At 42.1% G+C, this 15,179-nt stretch overlaps 1 protein-coding gene across 2 annotated transcripts in view; it reads right to left on the reverse strand.

Moving 5' to 3' along the window:
- The window catches only part of XPO1 (exportin 1), a 66,153-nt gene extending 55,352 nt beyond the window's left edge, over nt 1-10,801 (reverse strand). Inside the window, exons 1-3 of one of the 2 annotated variants that reach the window (XM_067565208.1) lie at nt 10,217-10,801; nt 5,842-5,973; nt 2,313-2,414 (exon numbers count right to left, since the gene is read on the reverse strand). In XM_067565208.1, the coding sequence (XP_067421309.1) occupies nt 2,313-2,414; nt 5,842-5,967 (228 nt within the window). In that variant the 5' untranslated portion in view covers nt 5,968-5,973; nt 10,217-10,801. Of the gene's footprint in view, nt 1-1,025; nt 1,090-2,312; nt 2,415-5,841; nt 5,974-10,216 lie in introns of those variants that run through there. The other variant, XM_067565209.1, reaches the window with a different exon arrangement.
- Between the last annotated feature and the right edge of the window lie 4,378 nt (nt 10,802-15,179).

Consider the following 15,179-nt stretch of genomic DNA (forward strand, 5'->3'; position numbering starts at 1 on the left):
GCCCAAATTGAATGGCTGCAGTCACATTAATAATACACTTAAAGATCAAGGCTAACTAAAACTGTATCTTTACTTCACTTAACAACTTCTGAGAGCTGGATTTTAAATAAATCCAATAACTTGGCTTTGGAAAGGGGAATAGAAACTTTTTGTTAAAGCTGAAAAAAAAAAATACCCGGAGACCTCCAGACAAACTTAGTTCACAACTTTTTAATGATACAGGCTAATGTCTAACCATTGCTCTGTTTTTCATTTATTTCCTTTTCCATCTCTCTCCACTGTCTCCCCAACCCTTTGTGTTCACCAATTTTTTATCCATTTATTTCCTCTAGTTTATGTATCAGAAAGAAGCAAAGCGAAGTTGAAGTTAGCAGGGTTCACTTTGCTGTACCACTTGCACATGAACTGAAGCAGCAGAGAAGGCAAATGCCTGAACACCATAATTGTGTCCAATTCACTCTCCTTACATACCATGTGAGAGGACTTTGTAAGCCACCTTGTGGAACAGGTGATGGCTGCCAACCCCTACTCTGGAGGATAGTCTTTTTAAATCTTGTTTTATTTTATGGTCAGTCATTTCTGGGCACTGTGTTTCAAGTACGTGTCCTGTTCCGATAGCCGGAATTTTATTCAGTCCAGAATTGTAAATGTTGGCCAATCCTGAATATTTTGGATTTATTACCATTAATGTACTTTTTATAGATTATGAACATTCTATACAAACGTACTTATGTAGCACTCAAAATTAAAGTAATGTCTTCTTAGTAGTTATTTAGTTTCTGGTTTTATCTTATGCTAAATATCAAAAGCATTGCAGAAATCGACTGCTGAGTTATGAAGGTGAGGGACAGATAACAGCAAAGACTGAATGAAAAAATGCATGAAATGATCCCTATGGCAGAAATGTCTATGGTACCCTTATTAATTACTTATTCTATGCATTGAATCCCCTTTCCCTCCCACCTCCCAAGAAACAAAAACAATTGATGAACAGAATTCAGTTAAAGGGAATCAAAAGGGTAGACCTTGTGGAGGCCTGCCGTCAAAGCCTAGCTGTGTCAGTTGCACAGGAAGACACCCCTTTTCTTCCTATTACAAGCAATCAACATAATGGAACATTATGATTAATATCAGGTAGTGTTAACAGCTTTAATTAAAGATAAAATATGATTGCATAAAAGCCAAATGTCATAGTGCATAAATTTAGCACCAAATCATTTGCAATTTATGTAAATTGAAGAATTCTTTACCTGTTGCTTTCTTTCTGTTCCTCTAATCATCTCATTTTTCACAAGACAAATTTGAGTTTTTAAAAATACTGTTGATAAATCAACTTAAACATTAGTAATGTCTGTCAGTATAAAAAGCAAAGTTTACCAGGCAAGCAAACAGGCAAACACTGTTACTTAAAGGTTAGCACTTTGAGGAAGTTCTTTAACTGGTTTCCCCTAAAATTTACAGAGTAATTTTTTAAAAATTAGAACTGTTTCATGAATACTATCAGAATTCAGAAACATCTCAACATGGCTATTTTCTGTTCGAACACAAAGTATATTAGAGAAACGTGTGTATCAAGCAGAAAACCATGCATAAAAATTACTTTAAAATTAATTTAAAGAAAAGTGTGAGTCAAACTTAAGACAGTCAAAACACATTTTGATCAACTCTTCCGTTCAAACTTCTTAGAAGTTGTAGAGTAAAACATTTAGAATTGCAAATAAAAACTGGAGTTCTGTCCCCTTAATCAGTCACTATCATGGTGGCAGGGTTTAAAAAGCTGTACAACTTAAGGAGTGCTCTGTAAGTCAGTACAGATTGTAGCCAACATTAGAAAGCATTTGAGGTGCCTCGCTTGTATTGATTAGACTGCCCAAAATAATTTCAGTCTGATCATTTTGTGTTCTACTCTATTTTCAAAATACTTGGGAACAAATTCTGCCCTCAGTTATGTACACATGGCTCCCAACAACATCGAGAGCAAACGTTTATTGAAGGACAAAATTTGGCCCTTGCAGATTTTATATTACTCAGATCTGTACATATACCAAACTTCAACTTATATGAATTCTGCATGTGCCCTGAAATACTTTATTCCTAATTTCTCTCTTCCTTAAGAAAACTGTGTCAATCCAAAGGGAGAATTAAATGCTAGGTCTGTTTACGGTAGAGTTAAATTTAAGGCAACTTTAGGAATAAAAACAATAAAAAATGTGGTTTGAAGCAACAAAAGCTAAAGCTAAAAATGAGATACCTTCCTCAAAGTTTATGAATGGAAGAAAGGGAGAAAGATCAATTAAAGACCACGTGCTTACTTTGGTGTTCATATTCTGAGAGAATTCCAAAATAGTATCAACTCTGGTCCATGCATCAGGATGCTCTTTTAAGTGAGTCAAGACTTCCTGTGCCATCCTTTGCTAAAGGAGGATAACAAAACACAGTTAAATGCATTTTAGAAGCTATTTACTGTGGGGGAAAAAAAGGTTAAAACAAAAATTTATCTTGAACTAAAGTTTAAGCAATTACCCTATTAAAACCAAAAATGGTTTGAATTAAGACAGGAGCAACAGATCATATCAAACATTTTCTGACTCTTTGGGTCAGCAAGTTTTGTTAACTAACACTTAGGCATTCTCTCAAACCAGAATGGAACGAAATTAGTCCATAATGAGAAAATGTTCAGAATAAGTTCTACTTAATACTTTAAATTTACAAGCTTTCATATATTCATAGTATTTGAGGCCTGAAGAGACCAGCAGATCATCTAGTCTGACCTCCCTATTTGCATCCCAAAACAGAATGTGCTTAAGTTTTTCATGTAAAGAAGTGTGCAAATATTAAATAGTATTATTCTACTCTGAAGAGTAACTTTAAAGCAACACCAAGGAGCTCCACATTTATGGTCTTGATTTTCTGTATCCAGTCTTTTCAGCGTACAAGTAAAAAGAGAGGTCTTTCTAATGGCAGCCCTGTGTTTTCCTTTTCCCTCATCACAACCATTAATAACTATTATACAAGCCAAACTAGGCCCTTAGTGACCTGTCCAACTATCCTGTCTTCAGTGGTTTTGTGAAGGAATTGTGGAGACACTTTTATCAGTTTACATATCTGAGTGCCTAAACAAATTCCTAGATCCACATTTAGACAGCCAAATAAGTTGGTGTTTTTGGAAAAAAGGCGATTACCAACAAATCCCACTGCAATCAATGGGAGCTGCAATCAATCAGCACCTGATTCTATGAGAAGGTAGGTTTGAAATCTTTGCCATAGTAAACAATGGAGCATAAAAAGGAGTAATAGAATCTACCTCACTCTCCCATAGTACTCCAGGCTCAACGCAACTAACGGAAGCATAAGCAGTTAAAGCTTACTTTTTGTCATTTTAATCAGTAAATAGCTCTGAATGTACACAAGGAACAGATCTATTGAATAAGTACGTGCATTTTTACAGTCACTTTTCAGAATAAAGCTGCATTAAGACATTTGTATTCTTAGAAAGACACTGAAAATAAGTATATTATATACCTTACATACATAATGAACACAAGTAACAAAGACAGTCCCCTTGCCTAGAGGTCTCAAAATCTGCATGCCCAATAAATGGCAAAAGGTGGAAAATTTAAAAGGGGGGGCAGAGGGGAGTTAAGACACCTGTATGGAATTTTTCTGTTTTAAATTCAGATCAAAATACAGAAGACAGTAATTACAATTTTAAAGGGTCCAATTTGGGGACGGGCAGGAATGGTGAAGAATAAGGAAACAGGAAAAGAAAGGAGGGGGAAGATGAGCACTCATACGTCTCACTTGCCTAGGTGATCAGCAGGCTGAAGTTTTGTAATCATTATGACAAAAGTGAATCTTAAGGATGGAGGCATTTTCCCCCATGAGTACGTGGCTGCAGGGGAGAAAGCATGGAAGTCTTACTCCTTTGTGTTTTAAGAGAAGAAATTTTAAATAACTTATCCTCAGCTACCTTTGTATTCCTATTGCTCCTGCCAGCTTTGAAATTGTGCTCTGTGCCAAGTCTGCCTTTCTACAGGCAGTGCTTGTTGCAGAAATATACATGCCAGAGACAGTGGTACAAAGATATTCACTGCAAAATGTGTGCTTCCACAGGAATATACACTTTAATACACTACATACTGAAACTTCTTTGCAAGAAGCAGCCACATATTTATGCCCTGATATAATGATTTAAGCATATGATTGTTTCTCTTTTTAAACTTTTGTCATAGTTTTTCTAAGTATCAAAAGCTTAAAAAGACTCACAATCCAAAGAAATTGTATCCATTTGATTTATAAAGGGAACCATTCAAGTTCTTCCATTTGCACAGAAATGGCAATCTTTCAACAAAACTGTTTAGTGTTAATATCATGCACTCAGAGGATATATTCATTTTAAGTCCTCCTAACATTCAACACAAATTCAACAAAATAATACTAAACAGAGAGCAGATATCTTAATAGTTCCTTTAGACTTGCTACACGTGCCATTTAAATAGCAAACATTCAGGAGCCAATACTATGTTACTTGGCTTAAAAAAATATTCAGAGCCTCAGAGTATATAGGAAATTGTCACATCATGAACTTCAACTTGTGACAGTTTAAATTTGGGAAAGGAACTCACACCTTGTGCACATCTTGTGGGGTGTATACAAGTTCAAACAATGGATTTCAGCATATATAAGAATCAACACTAACAAACCTAGCATAGCAGACTGCCCTTCATAGATGTACCAATATACAAAGTATATATATATATATATATATATATATATATATATGGGTTTGGTTTTATTTATTTTAGTGAGGGGGATCTGAGGAAGGGACAGAAGGAGTGTTAGGTTCCAGATATTTAGCCTCCGTATGATACTGTCACATTCTTCAAGTCTTGTTTAGTTTGATACTTTAGGTTAGGATGCTTGCTACAAGTCATTACTTGTCATGAAGTCTGAGATACCATCTATGTATTAAAAACAAGAAAACTGTGCAAGGAAAACAGGCATACTGGTATTTTTGGGGCAATACTTATCTTTAAAAACTAAAGACCTAGCTTTTATATAGTGCTTAGATAAACTGATTTTAAAAGGCAATAAAAGATTCATTCTCAGAAAAGGTAGCATGTAGCAACTTTAAAATATAGTGAGAGTGCGAAGTACCATAAGGCTAAATCCACACAGGTGTATATGGAAAGAGTGGAAAAGAAAGAATATAAAGGAAGAAAAAGTCCAGACTTGACAAGAATTTTTATAATTTCTTTTGGTTAAGTGTAATTACCAGAGTTATTTTAAACAAAAGGTTTCCCTCCACATTTATGAAGTCAATGGTGAATTTGTGACATCACAACTATTTTCACGCTAACAGAATGTCAAACATGACATGATTATGACTTCCCAGCAGGTATGAAGTACAGAAGCTGGGCTGTGAATGGGACAGATCTTATCAAAGCAAACATTTCCATATCTTTAACAACAGAAGAATGAACATTAGAAAACACTGGTTAAGTAGATCCTTTTAGGTATAAATGTTCTCTTCATGTTTGTCTTATCTTACGGCCTCCTAAATACTGGGACACAAGTCAGCATTAAGTAATTTGCCAAATTTCTAAGGTACCTTGTCACCAGTACGACTAAACGGTCTTACCATTAGAATTGTAGCCATATCAGAGTGAAATTCTCTCTGGTTTAACTCCTTGTTTAAATGTGTTGGATGAATTTGAAATGAATTTAACTATTTTACTTATCGTTCCTCCAAGGATTTATAGACTATAGTAAAGTTTTAATATAGCCAACTTTACGATACTCTTGAATTAAGATATCCGTATTTTTTAACATATATGTTACCTGGGCTCCTTCTCCATGGTACAGGCAATTCACCACATTATCCAAGAGATTGATATCCAATTTCTGGTTGAAATCCAGCAGCTGACGAGCTGCATGGTCTGCTAACATGGTCATAATTGCTGGCATAGATTACTGCAAAATAAAATGAATCAGATCAAATGAGAGAAGTTAATCATTGTTTCTTACAAATTTGCCAGAAACTATTTCTACAGCTGCTTATAAAGTGACCTGTTCAATATACTCATCTCATGTTAAAACTGGTAAGAAAAACAGCCTACAGTTAAGTTTTCTTAGACTTTGCAGATAAAATTCGATGTTGATGTCACCGCAACATGTTGAATTATGAAAGTGCTGTATTGCAATATTAGAAAAAGTTCAATACTGACCATGTCTATCTGAAAATGTACAAATCCATCATGCCAAACAAGTTGGCAGTAGGATTTTATACAGGAGAATTAATACATGTGAATACATTTAAGTTTAGCTGGCCTTAGTCTCTATTACAATGCAACCTAAGATTGTAGACATGAGAATCAGAATTCAACATGCTATAGCATTAGCAAGCCACACTAAAATCCAAGTTAGGTTAAGAGCAACAAAATTTGCAAATATCTGTTTAAATTTCTCAACTACTTTGCTTAACTGGGAGGCAATTTTATGTGTGCGTTAATTTTCCGCAAATACTCTAACAAATTAGTTTACTGACAGAAATATTTGCAAAAAACATTAAATTTAATCTAATATTGAAGAATATTCAGACAGACTTTTGAATTTCCAAGCCAAACATGCATTCTTGAAGCCTAGTTTTATGATTTTTGCTTATCCAGTTGTGGAACTGAATCACCACTTATGTATCCAATTAAAACCAGCTCAATTTTCCCAATGAACTGCTCACAAATGAAGTATATGCACCAAGAATCATTCAACACATAAGTAAACTGAAGGAGAAGTCAGTGTTAGACTTAGGTGCAATTTTCAAACAGAAAAATACAGAATGTATTTAAGTTTTCAGCATAATTTACTTGCCTACTTCTAACTAAAGAAATATGCCTAAAGAGAGGACAGTGAGGGTCTCCTATACTTCAGGAATAAACCTATCAACAGCATATTTTCCATCCAAACATACATATGTATCAAAGTACAGTGCGGTAAATTCCACAGGACACTTACAAGCCAAAAGGTGATAGAAGATTGGAGAGGCACCCACAGCAGCAAAGGCAAGAAGCTCAGATAAGAGTAATGTATTATTTGAAGAGGGATTATTATCCTGGACCTTGGCTGGGGGTTCTTTTCATATCAGCCTTTGATTTATAGTTGTCTCTGATCATCTTAAAGCCCCACTTCGGCTACTAGGAGAAGGGGTTTTCACTCTCAGGCCTCTTCCCCAACTATTGTCACTAAGGGCTGCTCTACCATTCCTCACCCTCTTGCTCATAACTTTCCCATGCAACTACAGAGTGACATTAAACATGACTGACCATTTCATTGATACCCAGAAAGTTGGATAGCATCAGTAAGACCCATGAACAAGAACAGAAACACTAGAGCTGTCTGCAGATTCTGGGAAGCTGAACATAGCCACAAGTACTAGAAGTTCTATTTTAAAACAATCTTAATATTACAGCTATTGTTGAATTAGGTCCCCCTCGTTCACTAGCAAAAGCTATTGGAAGTAATCTGTACCTTTTTTCCCCAAATAATTTCTAATGTATATTAAAAAGTTACTGTTTCTTGCTTAAAAAGAAACCAGGTTTTATTTATGTCCTCCAAGTTTAATTTTAAGCTTAGAATGGAAGACAGGGGGCTGTATCCCAAGTTTGTCCAAGTCATTGCTACACAAAATGAGAGGCACTCATGCATCAGGGCACTCATTCAGAAAATTTCACTCATTGGGATTTATATAACCAAACAAACAATGCTAAATAAGTTTTCCAATACCAGACAGGTACATCTTTATTTTGAAATCATACAATTCACTCAGATGTGCTGGCAAAAGTAAATATTACACAGGTTATCATTTTTAGAACAATGTCTGCATAAGAGGACCATATCAAAATCATAACTATAATCTGAAATCAAATACATCATAACTGGTTTAAGATTTTTAAAATAATCCATCATGGCTGTCAAATTTTTCTTCTTTCCAAAATGCCAACTGCTAAAAAAAGTAGTAAAACTATTCAATGAATATAATTGTCAAGTTACAGTCAACCCTCAGCACATTCACCTTCAGACACGCCCCCTTCCGTTTGCATCGGCTGCACATGGCTAAACAGTGAACTAGGAGAGCTGCTTTTAAATCTAATCAAGGTTTAAATTGACAGACACATTCAATGTAGGTGTAAGTAGCTTTCTATTGCTTTAAAACAGCCTTAAGAGCGCATTTCATCTTCCACGTGACTAGAAGTTTATTAGCCGCATGGAAGCAGAAAGGAAACGTTTCTAATAGGGCACTTTGCCACTCCCAGTATTATCTTCAAAATGACCTACCTACTCGTGAACTGAAATACAAAAATGGCGGCTTTGTGGTCAATGCCAACTGTGATCAACCTGATTCCCTACTCCTAATCATATGCCTACATCAAGCCTATAGTATCTGATTTACTACCCTCCCACCCCCAACCATAGCTGAGCCTGCACCTAAAAATGCTTCAATTAATATACTGTGGCATTTAGAACAGTGCTAATAAAAGTGGAGAGTGAAAACAAACCACATGCTATTAGAATTTGCGAACTTTTCAGTCTTATGTATAGGAAAAAACTGACACTTGTCAAATCCCAGAAGAACGGAGCCTTACTGCTTATATAGCTACCCGATGTTTAAGTGGCCCTGTGCAATGAAGCGCAAGAATACTTCTACCAAGTGTCCCGATTACCGTTCCGTAACACATCAGAATCACTTTTATAAATGATTTGGGCTGGATGAATTACAACATACACGCAGAATCAAGACTGCTTTAAAATAAAAACTGCTTTAAAAACACTCAAGTTAAACTGTAGGTCAAATACAACTCTACAAGGAGACAGTTACTTAGAGCTGCGCGGGAGCAGCAGCACGCTTCATTTAAGTACAGAGGTAGGAGAAACATACAGTTACCCCACCCCACTCAGCTAGCGAACAGCTCCACTTCTAACTACAATGGAAGTGGAATCAGCATCCCACCACGATCTTCCACACTAACTCGGATTATTTGTACCAGGCAATTTAAAGTTCAGTTTCTTCTAAATGCACAGTCTATGAACGATTAGACGTGAATGGCACACCCCACAAGTGCATTATACATCAATACAGACACACACAAAACTGTACTGCATTTATTTACATTCAAGTTAATACCGCAGTTCCAGACACTAATGGAAGAGCTTCTTTCCCTCCCTCCCCCTACGTGTATGTAGAGCTATAAATGCGTAGCAGAAAGTCAGGTTACATTTCATGCAAAGCGGTAGAGACAGAAGATTACCGGACAGGTATGCAATTCAATGTAAGTACATTCGCATTGTTATCAGCAAGATATCAGATGTACACAAATACAACACACACGCACGTGTGAACACACAGACGCACACCCACCCAGGGTAAGGCCTTTGCTGACTTCCCTTGCAAAGCAGCAGGAACACCGCAGTGCATGGAACATTTATTTATACCATTCACACACATACACACACCTACACGCCAATCGGTTTTCCTAAGAGACAGTTTATACTAAACCCATCTACCGGACGAGGACGGGGAAGAGGGTGGGAGGGGGGTTAGGAATGGGAAAGGGGTTTGTTGGGTTTCTTTGAAGCGAGCAGCAGGGACACTGCAGCCCCTCCCTCCTCTCGGTCCCTGCGTTGTATACAGGGCCACCCCACGTGATCCAGGCAGACGTTTCAATACTGCTGCACAGACACACAAAAATATTTCTGGAAACTTCCACTCCTAATAATTTACAGATTGTGCCCCTAGTTTCCCGAGTTCCCAAGGCGAGCCCCTGCCCCATACCTCGCCTGGAATAAAAGGCACACAACGTCCATAACCCACCCCCACGAGCCCTCACAGCAGCCTCCCAACAACAGCTTCTCTGGCGCTCCTCCTCGCCCCGCGTCCATGGCATCCGAGCGCTGCTCTCCAGCAAGTCAGTTGCACAGCGGACACGTCAGGGGCTTGCACCCCGAAGAGCACGCGCCTCCCGCCTCCAGTCGTACACCCCACGGGGCCTCTCCGACCCACACAGGACTTTCGATCCTCCACACACACACACACACACACACACACACCTTCCTGCCTCTGGCCCCTTTCAGCCCTCCTCCTCTCCTCTCCCTCCCCCCCCCATACCTCTGACCCCTCCCGCCCCATGTTTTTCACCCCTACATAGTATGAAGAGTTACTTACCTAAGTAGTTATTACAGCCTCAGCCTTTAAAAAATAATGACAATAAGGCGGGCGGTTGGGTGAAGTTTCCAACCACACCAAAAAAAAAAAAAAATAAAAAAGAAAAGAAAAGAAAAAAAAAAACAAACCCCGGGAGAAATCACACACACGCACCCTCTTCTTCCCTGCTGAGCGTTTATTGGTGTCACCCTTCTCCCTCCACCGCCTCCAAGACGAGCGTGCTCCGGGATGACACACGCTCAGCGCGGGCTGCTGCTGCTGCTGCCCCCTGGCCGGGCTCCCCCCCCCCCACTCGCTGCTGCCCCTGCAACGACTCGACCCCCAACGCCCTGCCCCAGCTCCAAGGCCTCCCAGCCTAGGGGATGGAGCCCCTCCCTTCCCGGCTGCCTGGCTCCGGCTCCCCAGGCCCCGACTCGCTGCTCCCCTACGGCTCCCTGCCTGCCTGGCTCCCCCGGTCCCGCTGAGTCGCTGCGTCGCTGGGCCCCGGGTCTCTCGTTTCCCAGGCCCCGGGCTCCTCTGGCTGGGTCTCTGCCTGCCCGGGCCCCTGCTGCTCCCGCTGGCCTGGCCGGTGCTCAATGCACCCCCATTCCCCCCCCCGCCCGCACTAAACTTTGCCCCCCCCGGGTGTGTCGGCGGCTCCCCCTGCGGGCTCCCCTGTGAGCAGGTCACACACACACACGGCGGCGGAGGCAGCGGCGGCGGCAGGGACTGAGCGCAGCGTTTCTCCCCCTCCTAGTGCCACAGACTCGGAACCGGCTCAAACCGGTTCAGACTGGGAGATTCCATCTCGGTTTAGTTTTCAGCCCATGGCGCCGCGAAGCGTTTGGAAACCTCAGGCCTCCGCCCAGCGGCCGCTCCCATTGGTCCTGCACACGGCCGCTGCGCAGGCGGCATCGTCTCTCATTGGACAGGCAGCCCGCCCGTCATCTGCGCGGCCGAGGCGGGGAGGGGCGGGAGGCCCCGCCTCCTTTCCAGCAGCGATTTGCCCGCAGAGGGGGGAGGTGGAGGAGCGGCGCTGCTCGCTGACTGGCCGCGCAGAGCTGTCGCTCAAGAGCGGTTCCCGCCCGCAGCTCGCGACCCGCGGGCGCAGTTTTCGCCCACAGCCGATTGGTTAGGCGCTTGGAATGACGTCGGAGTTCGCTTTTAGACGCTTTGAGGCTGGCGGTGTGTGTGCGCATAGCTATGGCACGCAGAAGGGCGCGCGCGGTAGTGTAGGGCGGGTCGGGTGCGGTACGCTAGTGAGGCGCGCGGGGCGAGGGGGTCTCTCCTCCTCGGCCCGTGACCCGGCCGCACGAGGATGCTGGGGCGAGTGTGGCGCTTGTCGGGCCCTCCCGCGGGATTGTTCCCAATCAGAGCCAGGGCCTCTGTATGAGTATTCGCCGGCAGGGAGCAAGGGCTAGTGGGTGCGGCTGTCGCTGGTTTGTAGGGACAGGCAGGGCCCGAGCAGGAGAAAGGGCGGTAAGAGGTGCCAGGGGCCCCTGCTGAGTGCGTCACCGGGAGCTGCCCTGTCTGTCTGTCAGTCAGTCAGTCTTCCTCAGGTACTTCTATGGCCCCGGCACCCGAGCTCCTCACTGCCTTTAATGTCTTTGTCTTCACAGCACCCCTGTGAGGCAGGGCGGGCCTGTCCCGTGTCACAGCAGGGACGGAGGCTAAGTCACTCGCCCAGGGAAGGAAGCCCGTGGCAGAACCGAGAATGCCCGGCCTGTGAGCACGTTACACTGAAGGGGGTTGGGAGAGCGTCGTCCTGCTGTCGGTGGCTAAAACTGGACAAACGGTGGCTGTGACTGACTCTCTTCAAGAAGCAATTCACTGGCAAAGGGATGTGATCTGACAGGGTGGGAGGAGGCCCTTAATAACAACTGTGGTGCCAAGTAGGAGGGTCTATTCAGATGCTGCTTGGGAAATACTGTAGGTAGGAGATTGTTATAAAACATTACTAACTTTTAATGGGAGAAAAGTTTGAATCTTCTAATGCACTTTTAAAGTATCTAACTCTCCTTCCTATAAAAAAAACTTACAGATTTTTATAATATGTATTCTGAAAGAGTTTCATTTTTCAAATGTAATTTGAATCAACAATACCATCATTTGCGCACCAAATGCCTAGTGCAAGGAGTTTCCTTGGCAACATACAAGTGATGCTTTTTGGTTGTAACATGCTTTGTCATTTTGGTGCTTTTTCAAAGGAAAACACAATTATTTATGCTAAATACCATACAAAAAAGGTAGAATTAAGGACAGATTATTGCTTTGTTTCATAGGGATTGAAGATGTTCCTCAGAAAGCAGACAGCCAAACAGGTGGAAAACCCTATTGAACTTGTGTTTAGACACTTCTGTGTACATTTTCAGAAATACCTATTGATGATGGAATGGTTAACTTGAGACCCTGTAAAATGGTGTTTCTCAACCTTTTAAGTAGCAAGTACCCCCTAACTTCTGCAAATTTGAATAAGTACCCCAACACTCAATTTTCCACTCTGAGAAATAACCATCTTTTCTCCCTTTACCACTGAACGACTATTTCTCGTAAAGCAGGAGAGTTCTGAGTTCTGCAATGCTGTGTGGCTGTGGCAGATCACAAAACCCCCTGCTGTTTCTCCTCTCCTTCTCCCTCCCCTTTCTCCATATAGGAGCAAAGGTCAATGCCAGCCAATCACTATGGCCTGATGGTGGGGTTATGTGGTGTTCTCCTCACACAGGCGGGAACTTATGAGGTATAAGCAGTCACTAGGAGCCTAGACTGGATAGCAGCACTCCCCATGGCCATCCCTAGGGGGGTGTGGGCCTGAGGCAAATCACACTGTGTGGACCCCTCTTAAGATTTTTATACTAGTAAAATCTGGGGCTGTCATAGTTGTCAATTTCATTGCTCAGCTAGAGTAGTGAAATTGACAAGTGAGCTTGCTTCAGGACTGGACAAACTGCTGGGCTCTCTGCCTGGCTTTCTGGGAACCGGGCTTTGAGCCGGGCAGAGGAGCTGCCACCTGGACAAGTTACAGGTGGCTGCCTCCTAGCTGCCAGCTCAGTAGGTGGGCAGCTGCCACCCAATCTGAGCTGGGGCGGAGGAGGCTTCCATGCAGGCTGGGACCCAGGAATGTGGCCAGGCAGATGCTGCCCATCTTCAAGTCAGGGTGCGGGAGGTTCTTTCTCGGCTCAGAGCCGGGGCACGGGTGGCAGCCACCCAGCTGTGAGCCCAGCTCGCAGGGCGCAGGAGGCTGCTGCCAGGCTCCCACCTGGGAGCTGGGACTGGCTGGGACACAGGCGGCTGCCACCCGGCTTCCCAAAAAGAGACAGCTGCTGCCTGGTGTCCCAAGAAGCCGGCGGCTGCTGCCCAGCTTCCCAGGACTGGGGCGGCTGCCATCTACCTCCCAGCTAGGAGGTGGGACCGAGCAGGAAGCTGGTGCCTACCTCCCCCAGAAGCCGGGGATTGCTGCCTGCCTCCCTTCAATGGGTTTTTTGCTGCGTACCCCCTGCCTGTGTCTTGCATACCCCCAGCTCTCACATGTAGCTGCTCTGTGCCAACCAAGAAGAGCTCTCCTGTCAACAAACCACCCTCAATGAGTGGCGGTAGCTATGTCAGTGTGAGATGCTCTCTCGCTAACATAACGCTGTCCTCACTGGCACTTTTGTTGGTATAACATGTTTCTTGGGAGTGGTTTTTTTTTTTTCCCATGCTCCTGGGCAACATAGGTTATACCCACACAAGTGGTAGTATAGACAAAGCCTTAATTTTGTCTGCCAACATAGGTCTGTCCAGCTTCTTTATTTCTCTTTCTGGTTTGATATAACTTAAGGAGAAAAAACACTGAAAGACTGTTTTAAATGAACCCTCTTAAATTCCTGCTTTTCACTGTTTAAGACAAGACCTTTTAAAACAAACTGGCAGTACGGGAATGCAGTAAAGATGCCCCCATGCTCCTTCACCATGTGTGCTGTCCACATCAGATGTTTCTGCAAGTATCAGTGTCATAACTACTTGTCATTGTAAACCCTGTGTACATTGGTCATTTGACCCTGAGCTCTGTCACTTAATCTAGGCTATGGAATATAGACACCTTAATTACTGGATTTTTTTTCCCAGTTTGTCTGAAGACTTTTAAAAGTCTGTAATTGTAGACCCTGTAAAATAATACCACCATGACTTAAATAGGAGAATATATGCAGATGAACTGTGAGTTGGGTGGACATGTGGTGAAATCTGCCCCCCCTCCCCTAAAATCAAATACTGCAGCATGGTGCACTAGAACCTGAATGTGATAGTAAAGCAGTCTAGAGACAAAAGTGAAATTAACTTATCTGTTTTCATTGGCCACGTTTAAACGAATACAACAGCAAATATCCGTTAGTGGTGACAAATATATATTTTTAAATACTTAAAGTTTTAATCACTTGTTAGGGTCAAAAATAATTTTTAAGGTATATGATTTTAAAAGTTACACTATTTATTTTAAATAATTGTGAGAAAACGTGAGTGATCTTCACAGTGTGTTGCACCATAAAGAAAATTCCAATAGAAGTGAGAGATTGTGTTTTACTTACTCTTTTTCCAGAATTCCCTTCACACAACTTTTGGACACAGACAGGATTTGGGAATGTGAAATACCCTATATTTTGCCTTTGAATTACTTTCTTCCATATCTCTCCTGCCTTCTCTATGCAATTTAAAACACATTTGCCTCTATTGTATCTAATATAGCTTCATAAGAGAAAACAGTTATAAGTTAGGTTTCTAGTTCTGAATAAAATACTGTAGTCCATCATTTTGCCAAGTTATGGACCTTATCGCACCAACAATTTGTAAGCAGAAATGTCTGTTGTATCAGTGGTGATTTCTGCTTAATAACTGATGGCATGACCCTACCCTCTGTTTATATTATGTCTAAATTATGGAAGGCAGTCTCTCAACTTAGAAGATTGCAGATAGCTTTCCATTATAAAATGGATTTTGGCACCCCACCTCC

The sequence above is a fragment of the Emydura macquarii genome, unplaced genomic scaffold (assembly GCF_026122565.2).
Source record: "Emydura macquarii macquarii isolate MOO-44397 ecotype Brisbane River unplaced genomic scaffold, CSIRO-AGI_Emac_v2 contig_2676, whole genome shotgun sequence".
NCBI lineage: Eukaryota > Metazoa > Chordata > Testudines > Chelidae > Emydura > Emydura macquarii.